Source organism: Colossoma macropomum, unplaced genomic scaffold (genome assembly GCF_904425465.1).
Source record: "Colossoma macropomum unplaced genomic scaffold, Colossoma_macropomum, whole genome shotgun sequence".
In the NCBI taxonomy this organism is placed as follows: domain Eukaryota; kingdom Metazoa; phylum Chordata; class Actinopteri; order Characiformes; family Serrasalmidae; genus Colossoma; species Colossoma macropomum.
In genome coordinates, this window is record NW_023494802.1 from 2,268,221 (window position 1) to 2,296,076 (window position 27,856).

At 39.4% G+C, this 27,856-nt stretch overlaps 1 protein-coding gene across 1 annotated transcript; it reads left to right on the forward strand.

Moving 5' to 3' along the window:
• The first annotated feature begins 2,783 nt into the window (after window positions 1-2,783).
• zgc:158828 (probable ATP-dependent RNA helicase DHX35) lies at window positions 2,784-26,279 on the forward strand. Its single transcript, XM_036592155.1, has 21 exons — window positions 2,784-2,842; window positions 4,402-4,529; window positions 5,670-5,762; window positions 7,222-7,299; window positions 8,916-9,020; window positions 9,925-9,986; window positions 10,078-10,147; window positions 10,817-10,876; window positions 12,439-12,551; window positions 13,296-13,392; window positions 13,916-14,074; window positions 15,659-15,869; window positions 16,456-16,580; window positions 18,234-18,288; window positions 18,547-18,737; window positions 20,030-20,107; window positions 20,964-21,093; window positions 21,657-21,738; window positions 22,520-22,591; window positions 23,799-23,910; window positions 25,582-26,279. The coding sequence occupies exons 1-21, from the start codon at window positions 2,803-2,805 to the stop codon at window positions 25,618-25,620; spliced, it is 2,100 nt and encodes a 699-aa protein (XP_036448048.1). The 5' UTR covers window positions 2,784-2,802; the 3' UTR covers window positions 25,621-26,279.
• Window positions 26,280-27,856: the final 1,577 nt, after the last annotated feature.

Here is a 27,856-nt window from a genome sequence, read left to right on the forward strand (position 1 = left end):
GCACGTAGTCAGTCAGTGTTCTTTAAGTACTGACGATAGTCATGCTATGCTCAAAAAGCATATTGTGACATAATTTATCATGATAACAGTAAAATATCATTATACTGCCAAGGTCTCCAAGTGCTATAATGTTTGCATCTGCAGTGTGTTGTCCCAAATATATTGACCCATATCCTTGTAGTCAGAAGCCCCTGGGCAGTGTACCCCAATGGCCTGTGACTGATTGCATAGAACATCTTAAGTACTTATTTTAAGGTCAATGCTTAAAGGGGAATTCTGCATGTTTCTGCATAACTAAATGGTTAAGACCTAAACAGAGTCATTCAGAGTGGTTTGGTGTGAAATGCTTTGTTCTAGAGAAACTTACCAGAGTCAGAATTGTTCACAGTGATGGTGATAGGAACCAGACATCCACCTCTAAAAGTTATTACATGCAATGGTTATGAATACACTGCCTGATGTCTGAGGCATTGTTTTTTGACAGTTTTGAGAAGGTTTAGGCCTGAAATATGATTTTGTAGTCCATTCATGGTGGAGGGGTACATGCAGGGTGTTGTGACGCAAAATAGTCCCCAGAGAAAATGTTTTTTCACAGGTGGTTTTAGATGGTAAATAAAATGGCTATAGTTGTGTTGTAGTCATGGCGACCCCTGGTTCCTATCACCACCACTGTAAAGAAATCAGAGTCTCTACAATCAACCATTTCACACCAAACCACTCTGAATGACTTACATCTCCACCTATGAATTATGCAGATTTTTTTTTTTAAATAAGTGGAATTGCCCTTTATATTATGGATCTTTTTCACTTTCCACCTAAACGTCTCCCTGACAAGATTTTATGCAACTAAATTTAGGTAAAAGAGGAAAAAACACTTAAAACCAATTTTCACTGAAGGTGTTTTGTGCAAGTGACCACCCATATGAAAATCTGATATTTTGCAATATGTGGACTTTAAACCTATGGTATATATTAGCATATACGGACGTCCCTTATATCCAACTTATATTAGTCACATATGGACATATATGTAATCTATACTTATTTGAAACTGGCCATTTTCAAATATGGGGAATATATTTTAGTCATATATTATCATATATGTAATATAACACACAAACTTATATGTGTAACACGTATTAAACAATATATGATAGAAAACATTCACATATGGTTGGCATACATACCAATCAGGTGTAACATTATGAACACCTCCTTGTTTCTACGCTCATTGTCCATTTTATCAGCTCCACTTACTATATAGGTGCACTTTGTAGTTCTACAATTACAGACTGTAGTCCATCTGTTTCTCTGCATACTTTGTTAGCCCCCTTTTACCCTGTTCTTCAGTGGTCAGGACCCCCAGGACCCCCCTCACAGAGCATGTACTATTTGGGTGGTGGATCATTCTCAGCGTCGCAGTAACGCTGATGTGGTGGTGGTGTGTTAGTGTGTGTTGTGCTGGTATGAGTGTATCAGACACCGCAGTGCTGCTGGAGCTTTTAAACACCTTGTCCACTCACTGTCCACTCTATTAGACAGTCCTAACTTGTCAGTCCACCTTGTAGATGTAAAGTCAGAGACGATAGCTCATCTGCTTCTGCACAGTTTGTGTTGGTCATCCTCTAGTCCTTCATCAGTGGTCACAGGACGCAGCCCACAGGATGCTGTTGGGTGGATATTTTTGATTGGTGGACTATTCTCAGTCCAGCAGTGACACTGAGGTGTTTAAAAACTCCAGCAGCACTGCTGTGTCTAATCCACTCAGACCAGCGCAACACACACTAACACACCACCACCACATCAGTGTTACTGCAGTGCTGAGAATGATCCACCACACAAATAGTACCTGCTCTGTGAGGGTCCATGGGGGTCCTGACCACTGAAGAACAGGGTAAAAGGGGGCTAACAAAGTATGCAGAGAAACAGATGGACTACAGTCTGTAATTGTAGAACTACAATGTGCTCCTATAAAGTAAGTTGTATATAGTAAGTATATTAAACTGATAAATTGACAATGTGCGCAGAAACAAAGAGGTGGTCATAATGTTATGCCTGATCAGTGTATTACTCATATATGCAAGGATGATGTTAAAGAATATTAGGTTTTTATGCTTCTTTTTTCTTCTGAAGTGAAAATGAGTATAACAGCTAGATAATTACACCCTAAATCATTAAAACATTAAATAAATAAAATTTGTTGCCTGACGCATTTAAATATGACAAACAGATTACACAAAAACTATCACAACTGTACAGTGGTGTAAGCATCAGACATATATGTATAGTCCATATATTATGCATATATGTACACAACATATATGTCTGTATATTTTAAAATATATACCTGACCCATTTTGATATATGTGCATATATGGGCGTCTGTATGAGATTTCTACATGGGCACCGGTCAGTTGTATATCCCTCAAACAGGACTTTTATTTTGTTTATTTGTTATTATATTTATTTAATTCACAAAAAATGGCAGGAATATAATACAGAACATGAAATCCAATATATTACATACCACACGGTTATATATATATATTATATATATAAATACGTATATGCATATATGTGTATAATTCGTATAGTAAAGAAAAAATCTCTAGCAAGTGGTTACGTACAAAAACATAGAAGTCCTTCCAAAATATTGACGAAGCAGGACTTTTATTATGAGTCAGAATAGCTCACAGAAACCTCACAGTAGTTTATTTTTTTATTTATTCTCCATAGACTCGGTGGCGCCCCCTGACGCTCAGTAAAGTTTTTTTAGGGAAATAAATGACGTAGTACTGTAAGATGGCGGCCCCCCACTCCACGATGCGGTTTTGGAAGCCCGGTAAGAAATGATTTGTGTTCTGGACCAGTGAAGCCTGCTGTGTTTTAGCTGAGCGTTAGTGTGTGTTAGTGTCTGTGTGTGTGTGTTTTAGTGGGTGGGAGGCTGTACGTGTGTGTTTGTGGCCCAGTGCGTCTGTGTCCCTCTGCAGCGCTGCTGCTGCTGCTGCACTGACCCACACAGACCTGACCACATCATTCCTTCACAGCTGCATTTCTTTACCTGCTCTCTCTCTTCTGCCTTCAGTAGCTCAGTCCTAACTCAACCGTGCTGGTTATTCATAAAGCTAATGTTTACTGTCCAGACTGTCCATACTGCATTAGTGGGCATCACAGAGTCACAGAGCCTCAGACACAAGCACGGAAGGATTAAAGCAGATTAATTAAAAGGGAAGTTAACTGTTTTTTTTTTTTAAATGCTGCATAATTTAATCGTTTAGATGTAAGCAAAGTCGTAAAGACTGGCTGGTGTGAAATGCTGCATTCTTGAGAAACGTACTGGGTAAGAATTGCTCACAGTGGTGGTGACAGGAACCAGACGTCTGAAGAGTGTTATTATTACACAAATACCCTAAACGGTTACAAATATGATAGTTTTAAGTTTTGGCTGTTTTTTTTCCCAAGGTTCATTGTGGTAGAGAGGAACATGCAGGATGTTGTGATGTTGTGAGGCAAAATAGTCCCCATTAATTAAAAAAAAACTTGTTTTTTCCAGTTTTACTATCATCGATGTTGCATATATAAACTCAGAAGACATTTATAGGTTCGCTGGTGGTTTGGGAGAGTAAATAAAATGGTTATATTTGTGTTGTAGACTTTGTGACACCTGGTTCCTATCACCACCACTGTAAAAAAAAAAAAAGTAATTAAATGAACCATTTCACATCAACGCACTCTGCATGACTCTGTTTACATCTTAAAGACAGAACTTTGCAGAATTTTTGAAAAATGGTGGAAGCGTACTTTGAGTGTGTGTGCATTTAGTTTTAATCTGTGTGATTTTCCATATAGTACTGTAGATATTGGACTACAGTGTAGATGATCCTTCCCTTTAGCATTCAGTGCTTAATGCTGGTTCAAGCCCTAACCTTAAAGGGAAATTTGACTAATTAAAAAAAATGCATAAGTAAAACACTAAGATGTTAACAAAGTCATTCAGAGTGTTTAAATGTGAAATGGTTCATGATAGAGAGACTTCAGCAGTTTACCCACCACCCCCCTCCATTTACACTGAAGTTTTAGGGAGTGTTTCAGCCCAGACTGATTTTTGAATGAGGCAGAATACAGGGCAGCCAGTCAGAACAGAGCTCATTTACACATATCAGTCTTGAAGGTGTAGTACGAAAACCATGTAACCATGTCTGTAAAATTATAAGGGATAAGGAGAGGTTTGAAAGTAGTCACGCTTATGCAGCAATTCAGAAAAATCTGTGGACTTCCCCTTTTAACTCTAATAGTTAACTTTTTTTACCTGATAGTTTCTTAATGATATGCACATTTGTAAATAAGCTGTGCGTAAAGCTTGTCTGATTTTTCCAAAAATGACCTGAGCTGTTTTTGCAGGGTGTGAGGGGCCCGGAGTGTCTGAGGAGAGAGAGCTGGTGACGGAGCCCAGCGGGCCTGTACTCATCTACAACCCACACAGCACCCTGTCTGTGGAGAAACAGAGGCAGAAACTGCCCGTATTTAAGGTAACATACATTGTTAAAGTTTCAAATCATGCTGTTCACCCCCCAGTCCATACAGTATTTACAGTGCAAGTATGTGGACACTTGACCATCATACCTATATGAGCTTGCTGGACATCCCATTCTGAAACCATGGAGTGGCCCCTTTTTTTGCAGCTATAACAGCCTCCACTCTTCTGGGAAGTTTTTCACAACATTTTGGAGTGCATCTGTGGGAATTTGTACCAGTTCAGTCAAAAGAGCATTTGTGAGGTCAGTCACTGATGTTGGAAGAGAAGGCCAAAGGTGTTCAGTGGGGTTGAGGTCAAGGCTCCGTGCAGGCCACTGGAGTTCCTCTACATTAAACTCTTCAAACCATGTCTTTATAGAGCTCGCTTTGTAAACGGGCACAGTCATGCTGGACCAGGAAAGGGTCTTCCCCAAACTGCTGCCACAAAGTTGGAAACATATAATGTCTTTGTAAGCTGCAGCATTAACATTATCCTTCAAAACAGCCCCAGCTCATTATCCCTCCTCCACCAAACTTTACTGTTGGCACTCATTCCTGTAGGTAGCGTTCTCCTGGCATCCACCAAACCCAGACTCATTCATCAGGCTGCCAGGTAGTGAAGCGTGATTCATCACTCCAGTGAACATGTTTCCCCTGCTCCAGAATCCAGTGGTGGTGTGCTTTACACCACTCCAGCCGACACTTCGCATTGCGCATAGTGATCTTAGGCATGAGTTCAGCTGCTTGACTGAAGAAACTCATTTCATGAAGATCCTGATGCACAGTTCTTGTCCTGATGTTACTTCCAGAGGTAATTTGTAACTCTGTAGTCTAGCAAAGCAGAAATTTACACATACTGACTTGTGGCAGACGTGGCATCCTGTGACAGTGCCATGTTTAAAGTCACTGAGCTCTTCAGTACGACCCGTTCTACTGCCAAGTGTGTGTCTATGGAGACTCCATGGCTGTGTGCTTGATTTTATGCAACTCTTAGCAATGAGTATGGCTAAAACACCTGAACTCAGTAATTAGGATGGTGTTCACATACTTTTGGCCATATAGTGTATATGAAACAAAACTGCAAAAAAGCTATTCATGTTGGTTTAAATGCTGCTTTCTCCTTTTGCATGATGACATTTCTTGTTATTTCACAGCATAGGAACAACATCCTGTATCTGGTGGAGAGCTTTCAGACGGTGGTGATAGTTGGAGAGACTGGCTGTGGGAAGAGCACGCAGATTCCTCAGGTGAAGCTGAACAACCTTCACGGATGAGCCTTTATAATCTCTGTAGCAGTTAGACTCAAGCTCTAAAATCAGTAAATTATGACTTTGATTCATTTCTCCTTCAAATTAGCTTCAGATCTACTTTTTCATATCTCTTAAAGCCCTGTATCTCAGAAATGCTGACTTCCTAGGACAAGAAGAAACGTTTTTAACATCTCAAAAAGTGACTTGAAAGATTTTGTTAAAAAATTATGTAGGTCTGTTCACTGTGCCGGTGACAAAACGTCGGAATAGAACATTGACGTAGTTTCTGTGAAAACGTGTATGACAGTACAGCTAATGAAACGGTAAAACTGCACAGAACAGTCTGGAAACAGCTGCTACAATGAAACTGCATTAACAGTAGGATTTAAAGCTGCATGGTCACTACAGCAACCAGAACTACTGCATGTTTTCCATACATGTTTCATTCGCGAGTTCCGATAACAGCAGAAAATCAGATTTTGTCAGTAATCTGATCAGCGTGTTTACATACACTTGGGTAATCAGATAATGGGAAAGTCTGTGTTTACATGAGTCAGACAGTAATCAGATTTCTGCTTTGCAGTCAGCCAATAAACTCACATAAGAAGACGTGACGTAAACGTGATATAAAACTCAAACTTCATGCCGCAGCTTTTTTCTTTAAACATCAACTTTACATTGTGTCTATTACGTCATTTTTTTTTTTTCTCGTGCAACGTGTTGCCAGGACTGTAAATTGGCCTTAAGGCTGCACAGAAATGCCATAAAATGATTATATTGCTGCAGTCAAAAAGATTTGCCGCCACTGGTCAAATTGTTTTTTTGTTGATTTTCTCAGTGAAAATAAGTTAACACATCTTTATACTTTAAATGAGAGCATGCGTTTGAGCTGGCAGTGAGCTCCACAAGTCTCTGATCAGTACATCAACCTGAAAACGGGCTTCAAAGGAAGAGATAAGATTAAAAGCAAATCTGATCTTTATCTACAAAGGCCTTCACATGGTCAGTGTCTCAGATTTGCTTGATTGTAAGTAGTGACCTAGAGTGCAGAATCTTCAGTATTTTACCTATTGTGATGTTTTTTTGTTTGTGATCTTTCGAAATTCAAAAATCCATGTAAAAATGAAACAGCTTTTCAGTGTGGTCTTTTTACACCGTATTGTATATTTTAAATTTTAGTGTTATACTCCATTAATTTCAGTTAAACAGTGCTTTACTAACTGATTTGGTAGTATATTATGCAGCCCTACTGTAAAAAAGAAATGGAGCTATAAGGTTTTCTTATGACAGCAATGCTTGTAATGAGCTTACTTGAAGGACGTGCTGGAGTGAAATGTGCATTTCTGCAATATTCAGATTTCTCTCTCGGTAACAGGACACAGTTTACCTTAAGCTGAATGCTGCAGTGTCATGCTGTATCTTGTGGCCTTGTGAATGAAATGTGTGCGTTTTACAGTATCTGCTGGAGGCCGGCTGGGCTGCAGAGGGGAAGGTGATTGGTGTGACTCAGCCCAGGAGGGTGGCGGCTACTTCGGTACGTGTCATCCACTCGGGTCTTTTATCTTTTTGTTCATGTTTGACACTCTTTTTTGTACTGAAGCTGCACTAAAGGCTTTTGATGAGTGTGTGTGTGTGTGTGTGTGTATGTGTAAGTATGTGAGTCTGAAAAATGCAGTGGAGGTAAACAGCCTGCTGCTAAAGTCTCTCTTCAACACATGTTTACAGTTACAACCTAAACAGAAAACAGTAGAGCTTCATAATTATATCAATTTTTGTTTTTGTGGGGGTTTATCAGAGCAAATTCTGTAGATACGCTCTAAAAAAAGTTTGGACACCCCTGATTTAAACCACTCCAAATGTCTTGTGAAAACTCTTATTAAGCATGTCTGAGTCTGCTGAGAGAAAACCAGTTCTTTAGCTAAGGATTTGCTTAAATCACTTAGTTAAGTGATTTGCCAGCTAGCTTTTTGGCTTAGTGTCATCATTGTATTCCAGATGTTGAAAGAACTAGAGAGATTTTAAGAACAGGGTTTAGAGGGGGTGTAGTCTTGTTAGTGACAGCCCCGCACCAGAAGTTTAACCCTAGACTTGTGTTCTCATTATGAAATCAGGTATAGCACTGTGAGACTGTCTATATAATAGCTATGAAATGATTATAAAGTGTATTAGTCCTTTTAAACACTGTCACAATATTCAAACAATATCTTGATAAAACCGAAAACATGATCATTTTGGTCTCTGATATCATGATCCCTCTGTGTATGAGCAGGAGTGAAAAACACTTCTGTGTCGTTTCTACATTTAAAGCAACACTATGTAGGATTCGGAAATTCGACCCTGCGTCTCTGACTTTTAATCGATTATTTCAGGTTTTGCAGGGCGACTCACAGCGGCACATGCTCACCGTATTTAATGTTCTTTATTTCTCCTCACTCAGTAATGCTACTTCTTTCAGTTTTAACAAAAAATATTACATAATGCTGCTTAAAGTATTATTTTGGAAGATCTGTGCTTCAGTCAGATATTATTCAAAGTGAATACAAGAGAGAAAACATACTTTTCGACTCATTTACACCTCTGAAATGCTATTTTATTCCTCTCTATTGCCAATCCGTTTAATTTGCACTTTCATTATTTGTTTTGTTGCTGTGAAAATGTCTGATTAAATTTGTATGGGCATTGATGGAACTGGCCAGCTCTATCTATATTGATCTCATTTGTCTTGTGCAAGGTCTAGTGCCACCTATTAGCCGCAGCACACTCATGGCCTGAGCTGCTGAAGAAGAAGAGAAGCAGTGGAGGGTTATTATCACATATTCTGACTCTTACTTTAAGTACATTAAAGTAAAGTAAATGCCCACTCCAGGTAATGGGGAGGTACATGCCCCAGGTGGACGAGTTTAAGTATCTCCCGCTGGAGGGATTATATTTCCAAGTTGGCCTGGGAGCGGCTCGGGGTCCCCCAGAATGAGCTGGAGGAAGTTGCGGGGGGACAGGGTCATCTGGGATTCTCTGCTCTCCCAACTGCTACTGCAACCCTTGCTGGATTAAGCGGTTTAAAGGGGATGATGATGATGTAATTCAGTTTATTTAAGTGTACATACTTCAGAAAGAGATGTTAAGGACTGACTGTGTGTGTCTGTTTTCTAGGTGGCCAATCGTGTAGCTGAAGAGCGAGGAGCGCTGCTGGGCCACGAGGTCGGATATACCATCCGCTTTGATGACTGCTCAGATCCTCATGCTACTCGCATAAAGGTATGAACTCATGCTGTGTTCATTCTGACTCACTGCTCTGGGTTTGAGGAGGTGTATCTGTAATAATAATAAAAAAATATATAATAATAATAATAGGCTTTATTTTGCTCTTGTCAAGACAAATTTACAATTTTAAATAAAATACATAGAAAAACAAGGTAATGAAGATGAAAACAACAATGATACAAAATAAAAGGTTTAAAATTTAAAAGATAAAGGTTTAAAAAGGAAAAGATAAAAATAAACAGTGAGATAAAATAATAAAGACTGCACCTTGTTTATAGATTATAAAGATAGTATATGATACACACTGATTGGTGTGGTATAAAGTCACTCCCGCATCATCTATTCTCTTTCTCCTCTCTTTCGCTGTCTGTCTCTACTCTTTTTCTCTCTTATTCTCTCTCTACTCTGTCCTCTCTCTTTTGCACAATCTCTCTATCTCTCTCTGCTTTCTCTATCCTCTCTTGCGCGCTCTCTCTCGTTCTCTACTCCCACTTTTTCTTTTTTTTGCTCTCTCTCTCATTCTCTCTACTCTCAATCTCTTTCTCCTTCTCTCGCTCATCCTCTCTCTGCTCCCCCTCTAATTCTCTCTTTCACACTCATTCTCTCTCTACTCTGTTTCACTCTTCCTCTCGCTCTCTCTCTTTTGCTCTTTCATTCTCTATTTCTCTCTCTTTTTCTTTCGCACTCATTCTCTCTACTGTCTCTCTCTCTCGTTTTCTTTCTCTCTCTTTTGCACTCTCATTCTCTCCCTCCCCCTCTCTCTTGTTTCACTCTCTCTTCCTCTCTTTCAGACACCAAACATGTCTTTGATTACATTTGATGTAAATTAGATTTTTACTGAACTCTCCCTTTAAGTCTCCTGTGGTCAGTTTGATCTCCATGCTGATTCCTCCTACAGTTCCTCACAGACGGGATGCTGGTGAGGGAGATGATGGCTGACCCGCTCCTGAAAAAGTACAGGTGTGTCCTCTGTCAGAGTTTGTGGTCGGAAAGGCTCTGTTTAGTGGTTTTGAGTGGACATTCAGCTGTTTTATATCTGTGTGTCCTGCAGTGTCCTCATGCTGGACGAGGCTCATGAGAGAACACTCTACACTGACATTGCCATTGGCCTTCTGAAGAAGGTGACTCCGCTGTCCTTTACCCTCCTGCAGTATTACGCCGTCAGAGCTTTTAACTTTTACAAAGGTTTTTAATACAGATTAAAGCGTCGTTTAAAGCTGTTTCTGTTGGTCTTGCAAAACTGATTAAGCAGCATTTAGAGCTCTACTTTGGGAATAAACCACAAATCTCCTGTTATATCCCCTTGCTGTGATGTCAGCAGTCAAACCTTTTAGGTGTTAAAAAGAATATTTGGGCTAAAAGTTGGTCTGAAAGATTAATCGTTTTCATATGTGAATCGCAACTTGAGAGAGTGAAATTTTCAAATTGTAAGAGCTGCAATTTTAATGTTTTCTGCTTCTTGTGCTTTCTTGTCCTCTCTATATATTTCTCTTATTCCTCTCTCTGTCTCTCTCTTCTTTTTTCTTTCCTTCCTTCCTTCTTTCTTTCTCTTTCCCCTTCTCTTTCTATTTTCTCCATCTTGCTTACTCTCTTTCATTTTCTTCTTTTTTCACTGTCATTTTTTTTGTCTGTATATATATTTCTTTTGTCTTTCCATCTCTATTTCTCTTTCTTTTCTTCTCTCTCATCTCTCTTGTTTTTTCCTCTTTATATAACTCTCTCTCTCTCTCTCTCTCTCTCTCTCTCTCTCTCTCTCTCTCTCTCTCTCTCTCTCTCTCTCTCTCTCTCAGATTCAGAGGAAGAGGAGAGATTTGAGGTTGATCGTAGCGTCTGCTACGCTGGATGCAAAGGTGATTCAGCGTGTGCATGAGGGAGTGAGTGAGAGAGTATGTGAGAAGTGCAGGGGGTGATTTAGTGTGTGAGATTGAGAGGTGAGTGTGGGGAGAAAGGGGCACTGTGTTGAGATTTCCTCCAGAGTGGATTAAAGAGAATTTCTGGAAAAGGTGCAGGTGTGGAAACTGCACTGACTGCACTTTCCATCCTAAACTACATTTTCCCTTTTTTAACTTTCAGACCATGTCATAGTTTCAGAGTTTCATCTTTTAAATCAGCATCAACCTTAAATCAATCAAACCTTAGTTTATTCACCAGATACTGGGTATGCACGTATATAAAGACCCAACCAATGTCATAAATGAAAAAAACTAAACCCAAACCCTGCTGTGACTGAATCTGTGACCTTACCCATATGAAAAAAAAAGATGTATGGACATGTATTTTTATATATTTTAAATATGCATTTCAAATACATTGCAGTCCATGCTAAGATACATTTGAAACACTAAAATATATTTCAGTATATATTGCCAAAATATAAAAATTATGAAATAAAAATATCTTTATTTGAAAATGTTTGGGGAAATTCTGCACATAAAAATGTACCATACAAACATAAATGTATGTAAATTTTTGAAATTGGCCAAAATCCTGTCTAATGCACTTTACTGTTTGATACCTTTTGAAATGAATTGTATTGTAAGAGATTGTATGTAAATGGTATTCCAGTATCTTTATTTTAAATATTAGCAAATGAACTTTTAACATGACAAAGTAAGTGTTGTAGGTATTGATATGGTTTTTAAGTTGGGAATTCGGTCAGTGGCTCTCTGGATAAAACCTCAAAACTACTGTAATACCATTTTATTGCTGAAGTATGTTGAGCTGGGCCAAAAAACAAAAGGACTATGTGGATTGTTACCAGCATAAAGTTCAATAGCCAGCACCACTGATACCAGCTGGGGATTAGTGGGTAAAGCACTATTAACAGTGAACACATTTTGGAGCAACATATGCTGCCTTTTAGATGGCGTCTTTCTCAGGGTCGTTGATGATGGTTTCAACATGACCGCACCGAGAAACTCTCCAAAACTGTGTGATGAGAAAGTGTGGGTGATAGACTGTCCTGCCATCTTCTAAGCCGCTTATCCTTCTGGGTCGCGGGGTAATGCCGGCAACATATTCCAAAAAGTTGGGACAGAGGCATTGGTGTGTGCCATTAATGCTGAGGGGTACATATGCATTTAGGAGCCACTTACACTGCCATCTAGGCGACGTCTTTTTCAGGGACATGTGGCGCGTTATGAAGCGCAATATACAACAACGGAGACCCCAGACTGTTGAGCAGCTGAAGTGCTATATCAAGCAAGAATGAGGAAAAAAAATCTTCACACCTATAACAATTGGTGTCCTCAGTTTCTGACCGATTACTGAACTTTTTGGAACATATTACTGGCATCAGATTTAGCATTAGTGCATATATACAAAAAACAGTAAAGTTAATTAGTTGATTAGTTGAATTGAATTAAATACAGGTCAAAAGGGATTTGCTACATTGCCTTGTTTGCTCTTATAGAAATTTCAAGACTTTTTCAACCTGAATGAATCTGGAGACCCCAGTAAGGACACGTGTGGGATTCTGACTGTGGAGGGCCGAACTTTCCCTGTGGATGTTTTCTATACCGTCAGGTGAGTCGGGTGACTCTGATGTTTGTTGCACATGGGGTTATCCGTTTGCATATCTTCGCTGCTATTGAAAATAGAACTTTTTATTATGTACATGCGGCATTCGCCCGTCCCCCGGGTCCCGATGACGGCCACGAGAGCCGGCAGGAAGGCGGGGCCTGAGCTTTGAGCCCAGATGAAAAACTGCTAGGCACTGCCTTTGGTCCCGTGGCGAGGCCGCTTTAATTTGCCTCATGTTCAATCCCAGGTTTCGGCACCACTGTAGCATGGCCTGTGCTGCCCTGGGCTCAAGAAGGACCAAACACAAACAAAGCAAACAAAACCAAAACTTATGACGGCCACTTTTCAGTGGCTCCAAAGCGAGACTTTTCGGTCCTTTTCTCCAAACTAAGCTTTTCAGCTCCCCAGTCTTTTCTTCTTCTGCTGCTGCCTCATCCCTTTCTCTCTCACGGCCGTCATCGGGGCCCAGGGGATGGGCACATGCCACAATATGCTACCACTGAAACTTCTGGAAGCTATATTATTATTTTATCCTACTTTGTTCAATAGTGGCATATACAATGTATATTTAAATAATAAGAAAGACACTAAGGGGTATTTCAGATGTGTTTTCTTTTTTTAATATAAAGTATTTCGAGAACAGCAAGATGTTATTAAACGGTTTTGTACTCTAATAATAATCTTCCGAGTATTTTTTCATTATCGGACTGGATGTGTTTGTCAGAAGCTGTGTGTTTGTCTCTGCAGTCCAGTGCCGGACTACGTAAAGGCCACTGTGGAAACTGTGATGAAGATTCATGAGGCTGAGGAGGATGGAGATGTCCTGGCCTTCCTCACTGGACAGGTGAGTGCGTGTATGTGGATGTAGTGTGAAGGTAACATGCATTTACCTCTGTAATGTAACTGAAGTACAGTTTGAGGTTTGTTACAAAATATTACTGGCTGCTTTTGTTTGGAACTTAATAGCAATTAACATACTTTACTAGAAACATCTACCTTGTGCTTCTGTTCACTGGCCACTTTATTAGAAACACCTACCTTCTACTTCCACTAACTGGCCACTTTATGAGAAACACCTACCTTCTACTTCCACTAACTGGCCACTTTATGAGAAACACCTACTATCTACTTCCACTAACTGGCTTTATTAGAAACATCTACTTATAGCTCCACTATGTAGGTGTACATTTACTGTGGCTCATCTGTAGCTAAAACGTGCATCAATAGATGACAGTTTCTAACTGCACAAAAATAAAGTGCCAGATTAGCATATTTCATGTATGATATGTAGCCCTGGTTACAGACCAACGTCAGCGTTTGTCCTTTACCGGTTGGGTCTGCGATGATGGTTGTGTTTGTGTTCGCAGGAGGAGGTGGAGAAGGTGGTTTCTATGCTGCAGGACCAGGCTCGCACTCTTTCTCGTTACGGCCTTAAGAAGCATCTGCGCGTACTCCCCATGTACGCTGGACTGCCCTACACTGAGCAGATGAAAGTGTTTGAGAGGATGCCCCCTACTGTACGAAAGGTGAAACTAGTTAGCCCATACAGATATCAGCCCTTATTCATCAAAGTTGTGTACCGTAGAATCTGATTGCAGAATGATTCTCTAACAGTTTTGTCATTTATTAGTTTCATCTTTGGCGTATCTGTACAGTCAAACTCACGTCTGGTAGGAGTGCTTGTAAACTTGAGCGTAAACATGAAGAACCTGAAAAAATGCCTGATTTGTGATTGAAAATAGTTTTGGTTATTTAGTTTTATCTGTAGCACTAATCTGTAGCTCAAATGACAGAAATTAACAATCATGTGCTCATGGCAATCCAGCACAGAAGTCGATGTGCTTACTTTAGATTGTTATAAACAAATGCTGCAGCTATTCTGTGTTCCATTTAGAGATGTATTACACTGTGCTTGTTTTATACAACTCTGCCCACAAAATAAACAATCCAAAACACATCTAGTGTAGAAGCGTCTCATAGACTGCAATAATACAGCATATAAATGTTATTTCACACTAAAACACATCATTCTACCATCTTAACAAACGAATGTTTCACTTATTTCATGTTTTATTCTTTCCAGTTGTAATTTAACACGATAAAGTGAAAACATGTAAATGCTTCATGTAAATGATATGTAAATGAGGTGCTGGAAGACTAGCACTTGATTTCACGAACCGAAGCTGACTGCATTCAAATCTCCACTCATTTCCACTTCGTACGAAACGTTAATGAAGCAGGTGCAGAGTAGTTTGTACGTCATCAAAGGCGGTCAAATCTGCGCTCTTTTTTTAATGCAACCATCATGACTAAGGGCCACTGAGTTCTCTCTCTAATATCTTTTGTTATAACGCCCTAACAGTTGCTGTATTGTTAGAAAGAAGTGCACTAATAGTGTATATATATATATTTAATTTATATATATTTAATTTGTAAATAATTTAATTTGAATTTCTGTTGATTTGAGTGTATATACTTGAGTGCACTAAACTGCATTCATGACACGATTACCAATTACTTTATCATCGACTAATTAATCTGGCTTTGAGGCTTTTCATTGGTCATAATCAACTGATGATATGGAGATGATTTTATGATAATATTTATAATAAAAATATTCTTTATTCTTTATATAGTATCTGACATTTAGAAGGCTGCAGCAGTCTTTCTGTTTGTTTCCTTCTTTGGGCTAAACAGATCAGAAATGCTGAACAGTGTGCAAAATGCTGGCTCTACACCGCCCTCTGGTGGAGAGTAGAGTTCAATCATCACATGGTTCTTCAGTATGAGAATGTAAACTGTTAGAAAAAAGCTACTTTGCATATCAAAAAACTTTATTTACGGTTCCATTTTTCATGAGTATTTGAAAATTCTGATTTAGCCGTGCTGTCAGCACCATGCTGAGTGGTGAGGCATAAGTTTTTATTATTTGTTATTCACATTAAGCTCGTAGCACCTGTGCAGAACTAAAGAAGTGAACTTTAGACACCAAACATGTCTGATGTACAAGATTTGGCTTGCTGAACTATTGCTGTCAGGCTGAGCTGTCGCTTTAACATTGGTCACGCTGCTCCTGTGTAAATAAACAAATTATTTCTCTGGTCCTTCAGGTGGTGGTGGCTACTAACATCGCTGAAACCTCCATCACCATAAATGGCATCGTGTTTGTGATAGACTGTGCGTTTGTGAAGCTCCGAGCGTATAACCCTCGCACAGCCATCGAGTCTCTGGTGGTCACGCCCATCTCTAAAGCCTCCGCTGCTCAGCGGGCAGGCAGAGCCGGACGCAACAGGCCCGGAAAATGCTTCAGACTTTATACAGGTAATGACAAAGCAGTTTATTGTACATTTTTATCTTGTGAAACAGAAAAAAAAACCACCACAAACTGATTATTGCCATCATTTCACTCAGATTTAAGGTGAATTCCACTGATTTGTTTACGTTTCTGTGTAATTAATCACTAATTAATCACTGAGGTGTAATTATTTATATAGGTTTGATGAGAAATGACTGTAGAGACTCGTCTTTACAGTGGTGGTTATAGGAACCCGGCGTTACCATGACTACAACACAAACTATCATAAAACAATATCTCAAACATTTGGCAGTTTATTCATAACCATTTCATTTAATAACTTTCTGTGAGAAAGTTTTTGTAAGTGGAAAAACTTTTCAGACGTCTGGTTCCCATCATCACCACTGTAAAGAAACCTGAGTCAGTAAGTTTCTCTAGAACAGAGTGTTTCACACCAAACCACTCTGAATGACTTTGTTTACATCTTATCCATGTAGGTGTGTAGACAATCGTGGAAAAAAAAACAGTGCAGTTCCTCTTTAAAGTTATGATTTTGAAACATTCTGAAGCTTTATTACTAATTTTACTATTTGCTCTGTGTGCTTCTCTCAGAGGAAGACTTTGAGAAGCTTCCGGAGTCCACTGTGCCGGAGATGCAGCGCAGTAACCTGGCCCCGGTCATCCTCCAGCTGAAAGCTCTGGGCATCGACAATGTTCTCCGCTTCAGCTTCCTGTCTGTGAGTGTTAATGACATCATATTCATAATAGTTGTATTATTTAGTTATTTATTTATTTTTTAGGTTTCTATCTACCTACCTGCCTGCCTACCTACCTATAAGTGCAAAAGTTTATGCACCCTGGTCAAATTACAATGATAAGTGAAAATAAGTGAACACATCCGCTGCAGAGCACACACTTCTGCACATTTTCATGCACAGTTACTGTTTATTTGCTAAATTTAACATATTGGGGAAATAATAAGATACAGTGTAGTGGGTGTGTTAACTTACACCAATCAGGCATAACATTATGACTACCTCCTTGAGTGGATCAGACACAGCAGTGCTTCTGGAGATTTTAAACACTGTGTCCACTCACTGTCCACTCTATTACACACTCCTACCTTGTCAGTCCACCTTGTAGATGTAAAGTCAGAGACGATAGCTCATCTGCTGCTGCACAGTTTGTGTTGGTCATCCTCTAATCCTTCATCAGTGGTCACAGGACGCAGCCCACAGGACACTGTTGGCTGGATATTTTTGGTTGGTGGACTATTCTCAGTCCAGCAGTGACACTGAGGTGTTTAAAAACTCCAGCAGCGGGCTCCCGAGTGGCGCAACCGCCTAAGCGTTGGCCCTATCATCAGGAGATCGCGAGTTCGATCCCTGGTGATGCTACAGCCACCCTTTGCCGGGAGTCCAAGAGAGCACAATTGGCCTTGCTCTCTCTGGGTGGGTAGGATGGCCCCTCCTTCTCCCCCCATCACTTAAAGAGATGCTAGTCAGTGCAGGCGTCTGTTAGCTGACGTAGCAGATCTGGCGGTTGGCGCTTTCCTCTGAGCGCGTTCAGCTGTCCAATGACGTTGCGTCAGCGGCAGTTCGAAAAGATGTGGTGGCTGGTTTCACAGGTCTCGGAGGAAGCCTGTGTTAGCCTTCACCCTCCTAGTGTTGATGGTATTGTGTGATTCGGTGTGATTCGTGTGGTATCGGGGGAGTCCTAACTAGCGGGTGGAATTGGAGATGACTAAATTTGCGGAGAAAATTGGGTTAAAAAAAAAACAAAAAAAAAAACCCAGCAGCACTGCTGTGTCTGATCCACTCAAACCAGCGCAACACAGACTAGCGCAACACAGACTAACACACCACCACCACGTCAGTGTCACTACAGTGCTACTACCACCCCAACAGTACCTGCTCTGTGAGGGTCCATGGGGGTCCTGACCGCTGAAGAACAGGGTAAAAGGGGGCTAACAAAGTATGCAGAGAAACAGATGGACTACAGTCTGTAACTGTAGAACTATGAAGTGCACCTATATAGTAAGTGGAGCTGATAAAATGGACAATGGAGAAACAAGGAGGTGATCATAATGTTATATCTGTATTTTGCATATGAATGTATCTGTCTGTCCACTTTTTAATACATTTTACATTTTATTAAAGCCTCACTCTGGTTATTTTCTTTCTAGTCTTTTTAGAGTCTTTTATGGTTCTGTTCATCATTCACATTGATTTAACATTAATGGAAACAGTCCGTCTGTTCTAAACTGTGGTCTGTGGCTTAAAGTTGATAGAAAGGTCCAGCAGCTGCTAGAGTGATTTAAATAGCAAGCAGTGAAAACCATGAAAACAGCAACTGATTTTAAGTATTTTGTTGTATATTTTTTGCTGCAGCCACCACCAGCTCAGTCTATGGTGCAGGCTTTGGAGCTGCTCTACGCTCTTGGTGGTAAGTTGAGTCTCTCATTGTGTTTGACTACAGAAATACTAAGACAGTGGATGGATGGATGGATGGATGAATGGATGGCGACATCAGCATCTCTTCGGAAACAAAGAGTGTTCATTAGAAGAGCTGTCTTAATACTTTCAGACAGATGAAAAGAAACAATGAACAATTTTTTTGCGTAATGTAAAAACAAGGAAAAGTCATGGGACTTCTATAAACCAATAAATTATATTATAACCAACAGACAATGTCCTTGTGCAGGTTTGGATCAGTACGGGCGTCTGACGGAGCCGATGGGCGTGCGCATGGCCGAGTTCCCCCTCAGCCCCATGTTTGCAAAGATGCTGCTGGAGTCCGGCAACTTTGGCTGCTCCAAGGAGATCGTCACCATAGCAGCCATGATGCAGATCCAGAACATCTTTGTGGTGCCGTCGGACCAGAAGAAAGCAGCCGTGAGTTTCCTTCACTGCCCTTTCAGCTGTTCCATCTGTCATTGTTCTTCTGTATGTTCTTCTGCAGTCTCATTTCCTGAACCAAAATGCAGGGGCGTGGCTTAAATAAGGCTCCACCTATGGACGAAAATTCTGTGTTTCAGTATTGAAGTTTTTTGGATACATTTTTGCATTTAAAAATTAAACTTGTGATAAATTGAAATCTTTCAACTTTAATTCTAAAGGAATCAAAAAGAACCGAAAAATGAGAGAAAATGGAAAGTATTGTTTTCACATGTAGAGTGAAGTCAAGTGTCAAGTGTCACGTGTCAAGTGTAAATTTAGGGTTTGAGGTTTCCAATAGAAAGTACCCTAAAAATGATCATTTTTAAAATATATTTAGCTTATTCCTATCTCCATTAAAGCGTTGGGTTTAAATAGATCATAACATAGTCCTTATAAATATCTAAAGTCAGAATATTTCATTTAAATTTTTTTTTAACTGCCTATGCCTATTTAGAACAGGCCGTTTTTCTAGCTGCCTTGCTGTGTGCAAAGGACGTGCTCGGTGTTGTGATGTAAATAACTATCAATATATTTGTTTTTTTATTTTGCAATTTGCACACTAATAAATGGGACTTTTGTAATGTTGGTTTTTTTGGGAATTTGCTGAAGGCTAAGACTACACAGCATTCTGCTTCAACCATTAATGGATTATTAATGAATTATAATTTAAAGCTTCTTATATTGTCATCATGATGAACTTTATCAAACATCTGACAGTGACGTTTACTGTGACAGTTGCATCAATTGGAAATAGATAAATAAACTACCTGTCCAAAAGTTTGTAGACAACCTGCTCCTCCAGCATTTCTTTGTCCCCCCTCTACTTTCCTGGAAGGCTTCACAACATTAGAACATTGCTGTGAGGATTTGATTGCAGCTACAAGAGCATTATTGAGGTCAGGTACTGATGTTGTATGGTCAGTACTGGATCACTCCAGCTCATCCCGAAGGTATTGGATGGAGCTCCATCACTTCAGAGAACTTAGTTTTACTCTCCACAGCTCAATGCTGGGGGGCTTTATACCCCTCTAGCCCACACTATTCTATTGGTCAGTGCTTTTCTACAGAGACTATACAAGCTGTGTCTCAGCAGTGGCTGACCTTAAAGTAGCTAAAATCACTCATTAGAAGGACTGTCTTGTTGTCGTGCTTAAGACACTGTTTTATTATGAAGAACACCTTTAGTATCTTGTATTTCTGAGTTGGCTGAATGTTTCAGTTGGTCTGTCTGTCTTGTTAAACGTCAGGCTCGTGAGCACAGGAAGTTTGCCGTGGCTGAAGGAGATCATCTGACCATGCTGAACATTTACGAGGCTTTCGTTAAGGTAAGTGTTATGACATGGTTTGGAGAAGCTCAAGTTTTGGACCAGTTCTGAGTTTTGGGCGTCTGTGTGGCAGATTTTCAGTCACTGCTGTGATGAAACACAACTTTTGACCTGTGAGAGGATAATGGAGGTGAATCATTTGTTAGAAGCAATTAGGTTTTTCATTTCCAAACCAGATAGCGCTGTTTATTGTTCAGAGAATACAGCAGGATACTCATTGTGGTCCAAAGATCTGAGAGTGATACCTTTCAAATCAGCCCAAGACTGTAGCCCGAAGTATGTGAGAACAGCGCTTCTTTTACTTTGGGTATGCTGTTTCAGGCAAAAAATGTGATGACCGTTAAAAGGTTAAATAAAAGAAGATCCCAGATTTTCTGCGTGGTCTCAGATGTTCGGACCCCACTGAAGCAAAGATTTTCATTGAGAATTTTTAAGCAAAAAGGTGTCAGCAAAACAACAAAAGAAAAATCTAAAAAAAAAATAAATTCATTTTTTTGAGTTTATACTTTTGGCACAAAATTAAAATGAATGGTCTACCATGGTCTTTTAACATATCTGTATCAAACAGCTAAGGCAAAATGACTGATGTATCACTGAATTGTGCTGTGCGTTACTTTCTACACTTATCACAGTCACAGCAGTCTGAATTACCTGCAAACATTCTGAAGCCTTTAGCTAAAACATTATATAGCATGAGTGTCAAACCTCTTCAGTCACCTGAATTTTTCCAGCAGTGTTTAAATGATCTTTACTGCAGTTGAATCATTAAGATAGCCTATATAGATAACGTCATACATCGAAGACTGTGTCTCTGCACAGTTCCTCAGACATGAATGTGTTTATTTGTTTGCTGCAGCATCAGAAGAGTTCTCAGTGGTGTCAGGAACATTTCCTCAACTATAAGGGTCTGGTACGCGCCATGACGGTCCGAGAGCAGCTGCGCCGCCTGCTGAACAAGTTTAAGGTGCCTCGAACGTCCAGCGAAGGTCAGATGATTTTCCTTTTGAAAATTGAATTTGTACTCCTTATTTTTTAACAATGTTTTCAGTGCATGGTTTTGAGGGAAACATGTTAAATGACCCCCCCCCCCACACACACACCATTTACCCATGTTGTAAGCCATATTTTGTGCCTAGAGCTTCTTACTACGTGACTAATGAAGCTAACAAGTAATGGCAGCATACACCCCACCATCTAGCATCATGCTTAGTATAAACTAACTCTAGCAAGATTTCAATTTGTTTTGTTTTAAACAAAGGTAGAGGTGATGGGAATCAGACGTCTAAAGAGTTTGAGGCCAAAAAAATGCCTCTCTGAAAGTTATTACATACATTTTTTTTTTATGAATATGCTGCCTGATGTCTAAGATATTATTTTTCTGGTAGTTTTAAGTTAAAGTTTTGGGTTAAACCATATATTTTTTAAATTTCTGCATGACGGAGGGGTATGTGCAGGGTGTTGTGAGGCAAAGTAGTTCTCAGAGAAATTTTTTTGAAATTGCATAAATTATTACCATTATAGTGTAACTCTGTCTTGGTTTCCTCTTCAGGTGACCCGGATGTAATTCTCAGGTGTATAGTTTCTGGTTTCTTTGCTAATGCCGCCCGTCTGCACCACTCTGGATCTTATAGGTATGACTTTTTAGTGGCATGAGCACCTTTACAGTATTGTAAAAAATTTTTCGTACTGCAGATGAGATTCATACAAGTCTTCTGGTCATAACTGTGTTGCAGGATCCTTTCGTCTTTGCTTATCTATTGATATTGCTTATTGTTACTGTCAAAACCAACTCACTGATCCAACTCAACAGAGAATTAAAAAATAATGTGACTTGCTAAAATGGAATAGAACTATTTGAAGTACATGTATGAAACGATTGTTATATGGTGTTATTATTCTGTAGATTTTGAACAATTTGTTAGAAGCTTTGAAAATTAAAATGTTTTCAGTGATGAGCAGAGCTGTAATCATTCCATAGTAATTGAGAAAGCTGAAAGGCGTTAGTAATAAACTTAATATCTAATTAATATCTAATCAATATCTAACCAAATTGTGCTAATCAAATAGCTGTTTCCTGACAAGAATGTAGTAACATTTGCTTTTATTTATTAATACTTTTAATTGTGAATAAACCATCGATTTACATATTGTTACTGTCAAAAGCTTTTATTTATTAAATGCTCATTTTATGAGACATAAATCCCAGCTGTTAATGTGATTTAATGTAATGAGGCTTAATATTGTTTTAGGCCTTTTCTGGTGGTCTGTTTGTCATGAAATGTTCACACAGTGTAAAGGGCAGCTGATGTTTTCAGATAATGTAAAAAGCAAAAGTGTATATATAGGTTCACAAGATTTTGATATAACAATATATTGTTATATAATATATATATATTTTTATTTTATTCTCAGAACTTTACGGGATGACAGGGAGCTACACATCCATCCTAACTCGGTGCTTTATGGGGAGAAGCCACCAAAATGGTATGTAAACTCTATTCGAGTCACTATTGGCAAAATGCTAATAAGTACTTTGAAAACTCCATCCATGCTATGTGAAACACTGCCTCTACAGACAGCTCTGTCTACAGACAATTGTCAATAAAGCTGTGTTGTTCAAACCAACATGCTGAGCAAAGAGAAACTGAGCAGTGCTGCTAACGCAGTGCACAGAAACTAAATCCAGGTGGTGGTATACATGGTAGGACAGTACGGTCTCTCTACAGCCTATCTTACAGAAAAAAATCACTGTATTAATGTTTATATCTCACTATGCTGTGTGCCTGTCCCCCAGGCCCTGATGACAGCTGCGAGAGCTGGCAGAAAGGCGGGGCCTGAACCCCGAGCGAGGACTAAACCCTGCTATGACGGCGGGGAGAGAAGGAGAACTGAGAGGGATTGGTGAACGGCGCGCGAGTTCCGAGCCCTGCATCCTGGGCAGCGCCTTCTGTTCTGCAGTGAGGCTGATAGACTACACCTCACATTTGACCCAGGCGGCTAAGCTGGCGAACGGGGACAAAAAAAACAGCATCAGCTGGTTCTCATTAAGGGCAGCCTGACCTCCTGAGCTGAGAGGAACTGAGAGCTTGTTGCTCTGTCTCCCCATCACCGCCCCCGCTCCACATCTCGGCAGCCCGGGTCGAATGTGAGGTATAGTTTAGCGGCCTCGCTGTGGAACAGGAGGCGCTGTCCTCTCGAAGTTACATCCTTGCTTGGGGTTCGGGCCCTGCCTTCCTGCCATCATTGGGGTCGGGGGGACAGGTGCACGGCTCACTCACCGTTTTCTTTAGTCATAACAGAGTAAAGTTGACATGGATGGACTTAGCAAATGGCGACTTCTTCATCTGTTTTTCTGGCCTGCGTTTCTTAACTCTAAAGGGGATATGTGACCAGCTACACAGAGTCAGTACCACTTCTCTGTGTGAGCTGAGCCTCCTTCACTGCCAGCTTGAGTCACGGCAGTGACACTCAGCTTACGTCACACGGTATCAGCAGGTGTCAAAAGCTGGTATTGGTGAATTTTACAAATAAATGAGCACAGTATCAACCCTATACCTGACAGAAGTATCTGTATCAACACATCCCTCGCGGAGACCCTCTGAAATTCAGTTATAAATATCTGTGGATGACCAAGAAGTGTTTCTTCATAATTTCACAGCTCATTTCAACCATCTTTTCCATTTAATTTTAGGGTGGTCTTCAATGAGGTGGTTCAAACCTCCAAGTATTTCATGCGGGACGTGACGGCGGTGGAATCTGCCTGGCTGGTGGAACTGGCGCCCCATTTTTATAAACAGGCCAAGGTAGGAGTACAAAACCCCACTGAGAACCCAAATACATTAAGCTCCTCTGTGGTTGACCAGCTGATTGGGAATCACTTCCCATCAGATCTTTACTACTCTCGAGTTTACTCAACTATGTTTTGTTATAGATGTTTTGGTGTCTTGCTCTGCTCCACCATAGTGCAGAGTTCAATTAATCTGATTTGATAGCTTCACTTTAGACGTATGTTTTCAGGCATTAAGTCGGGCAGATGTGGGTAGATAGATCTAAACCTGTACTCCAGGAAAAGGTATTGTTACTTCAGTTAGTTAGTGACTCGAGCAGAAGTCAAACTAACCCAGTAAAAGCCAGCCTGAGTGAAAGAGTTTGAGGTCTAAGAACGCCTGCAGTGCTGAGTTCCCTTTAGATATGCAGTGAAATTTTTTAGACTTTGTTCTTCTCTTATTGGATCTTTTTGCTCTAAAATAAAATGCAAAAGCTCCGAACTGAGAGAAGTGAACAGGCAGAACAGGAGCTGATCCAACACACAAGAATTAAATTAAACGCAGAAAAAGATAATTAGAAACTAAATGTGAACTACTAAAATGGATCCGAGAAAAAAGTAGATTCCTTTCCTCTCAATTAAACCTCAGTAGAAGTTTTATTATTGAAATTATTTATGTTATTTGTTTGAAGTACATGTATAAAATGATTGTAATATGTTATTAATATTCTGTAGATTTCAAAGTTTTTGGAAGCTGTAAAAATGAAAATGTTTTCAGTGATGAGCAGAGCTGTAGAACATTCCATAGTAATTGAGAAAGCCGAATGGCATTGGGAATAAACATATAATAAAACGAATATCTATATATGCCATATATATTCGAAAAGCAGTGACTAAATTGCGTTGATCAAATAGCTGTTGATGGCAAATTTCATGACAAGAATTTAGTAACATTTGCCTTTATTTATAAATAATTTAAATTGTGAATTAACCATCGATTTATGTTTTGGTGTCTGGTTTATTTAAATCTACACTGTATAAGTTATTATTAAATAACGGTTATTGGTAGCACTTTGTTTGAAGGCCACCTACTTTATAACACATGGGTAAGCACTGAATAACATATTTACAAAGCAGTACTTGAGTATTTATTAACAGCTTATGCCACTGAGTGCAAAATGACAAAAGTGGCTATAGTGACAGACGTTTGTTCCATTTATAAACACTGTTAAGAAGCATTATTCCCAAATAATGGAACATCTAAGGCCCATGTGTCAAACTCACGGCACACAGGCCAAGTCAGGCCTGTGGCACAACCCTGTTTGGCCTCGAAAATTATATTACTTTTCTATTATTATCAGCCTGAGCTGCACTATAGTCCCCAGCATGCACTGCAACATAATGTGCATTCTAGCCCCTTTTCTCCAACAGCAATCTATTGGTCAGCGGTTACACAAAAAAACCCTTGGTGTCAGGTTCAAACAAATAGGCAGTTTTAAAAACCTACCTTTTGGGGACACTGAAAGAGGTCGAACAATGATCTGCAGCTAATGTAGCCTAAAGCTTATGCATGTCCTGTTAAGTCCCTGTGTAGGTAGCCAGTTAAGTGGTACCCAGTTAATATGACAACTGATTAAACTGAGTGTTTGTTCTTATTTACAACTTCTTTCACTTTTTTCGCTGTTCCTCTTTTTCCCTCCCTTCACAGCATGGCTCTCTGGGAAGCAAACGGACCAAAGTTTTCTGAGCTGAAACAATCCCCCACACTGCCCCCTAGTGGCATTAGCCATCGTCACAACTGGCCGGTGAACTGATGATCCTACAACACTTGAGCGCACACTTACACACTTACTCACTTACAGACAGAGCATTTTCTAAGGCCGCAGGGCAGAGGAACTTTTCGCTTTAAAAGAAAAGCACTGTGTCTCATCTTACTTTGTACATAGTTGTATTATATATTTATTTCTTCATGTCAGTACCTCCACCAGCACATGAACATAAGCAGAGCAAGCTTCTATCCTCAGAACTGGAGATTTTATGGGGTCAGAAGCTTCTTTTTTTTTTTATTTTTGTACTGCTTTTTTGTGTTCTTGCATGGCTTTGTAGTAACAGAGCGAGGAGAGTGGAGATGAGATGTGATTAACATAGTTTTGTTAAGAAATGTATGAGGGTAAATGATTTTAGAGTGATTGTGCTGCTTTTCTGCATTGCATGAGCCCTGAAGTGACCATCAGATGACTATTTTTAATGACAAAAATGAAATCCTCACCAAGCAAATACTGTGTAGATGAGATTTAGTGGCCTTTTTCACCATTTTGTGCCAAATATAGTGCAATCTTGTGTAATATTTCATGGTTTATGGTATATAGAAAATAAAAGCATTGTTAGTTAGCTGTTAAACCCAAAGGGAAGTGCCATTTTTATACCGGTGCTTAAAAATGAGCGTCCATTCTCTGTCTACTTACAGCACTAATTCATACAGGTAGAATAACAGCCTCAAATTTCAACCTTTGGGGTGTTGATTCATCACTCATATACTGTTTATTACGTAACATTGCTCATATCTGCTGAAATATCACAGATTTTCTGAAATTCACCATAAATTTGTTAGAAATGTGTTTGTTCTCCTGTTGTTTCTGTATAGGAGTCCCATTGCACTGCAAAACCAATCATATTTTAGCATTGAAAAGCATCTTAAATGTAGGCGATATAGCTAAAATTACTCATTATGAGATAATATAAGAATACCTGTTTGTAAATGCTGGCAGTGGCAGATAACTTTCCTAGTATCAACGAAATAAAAGAAATGCTTTTATTTTTTTCAGTATTGATCTGATATAGTGACACAATTTCACTTCATTAAGGTGCTTAAGGAAAAATATTTCTTTATCAAATAGGTTGAATAACCTTATAATCATATAATTTATCTTACAGTTGGAAAGAGTGCGGCACAATCTTAACATTTTTTATTTTTAGCCAAATATAAAGTGTTTGAGAAAGATTGCTATTTTTGGTGCAAACATTTTTTATGCTTCCTTCCTTGGACTAAACCTGGAATAACAAACTGGGGACCTTCCGGGCCAAAGTTCTTCGGAGATTAGTGTTTACCCTGAATTCAGTTCAGGAAGGCCTTGCTAATTAGCTGATGAGCTGAATCAGGTGTGTTTAATGAGGCAGTGTTTACTGAAGTCCGCAGTGTTTGACCCATGAGGACTGGAGCCTGACATGTTGGAAGTTTCACTAAATTAAAGGTTAAAAAATCTTTTAATATACAAATAAGCTTCCGACTAACGTCATACTCAGATCAAAGAACCATGAGATGTCTGAACTCATTTCTCCAGGCTTTACTCTTAAAAATGATGGGTCTTCAAGGGTTCTTTCTTAAAGAAAATGATTCTATATAGAATCATGAACACTCAAACAACCCTTTGCATGTTTAAACGGTTCTTTGCATCATGAAACGGGTCTTCGGATTGATCAAAAGTGTGCCTGAATGTGCTATAGGCTGTTCTATATAGAACCTTTTTGAAAAGGGTTCTATGTAGCATATAAAAGCGTTCTTCTATTGTTCCAGGCTTCACACCGTAACAATAGAAGAACCCTTTTGGCTGCTGTATAGAACCATTTTCAAAAAGGTTCTATACAGAACCATCTACAGCACATTCTCCATCAATCTGACAAAATCCTTTCATGATGCAAAGAGCCCTTTAATCGTGCAAAGGGTTCTTTGAGTATTCATGGTTCTATATAAGCCTAGGTATGGGTTCTTCAGACTGATTGAAAATGTGCATGAATGTGCTGTATATGGTTCTACATAGAACCTTTTTCAAAAAGCGTTCTATGTAGCACAAAAAAGGGTTCTTGTATTGTTACGACATCAGGCTTGTTATAATAGAAGAACCCTTTTGGGTGCTTTATAGAAACATTTTCAAAAAGGTTCTATATAGAACCCTCTACAGCACATTCTTAAGATTATTAATTTC

Excerpts from the sequence above, each read along its gene's own strand:
- zgc:158828 (XM_036592155.1), top strand. The coding sequence starts at position 2,803 with ATGGCGGCCCCCCACTCCACGATGCGGTTTTGGAAGCCCG. Across the intron at positions 15,870-16,455 it reads ATGCTTCAGACTTTATACAG|AGGAAGACTTTGAGAAGCTT; the intron begins GTAATGACAAAG and ends TGCTTCTCTCAG. Across the intron at positions 18,738-20,029 it reads CGGACCAGAAGAAAGCAGCC|GCTCGTGAGCACAGGAAGTT; the intron begins GTGAGTTTCCTT and ends GTTAAACGTCAG.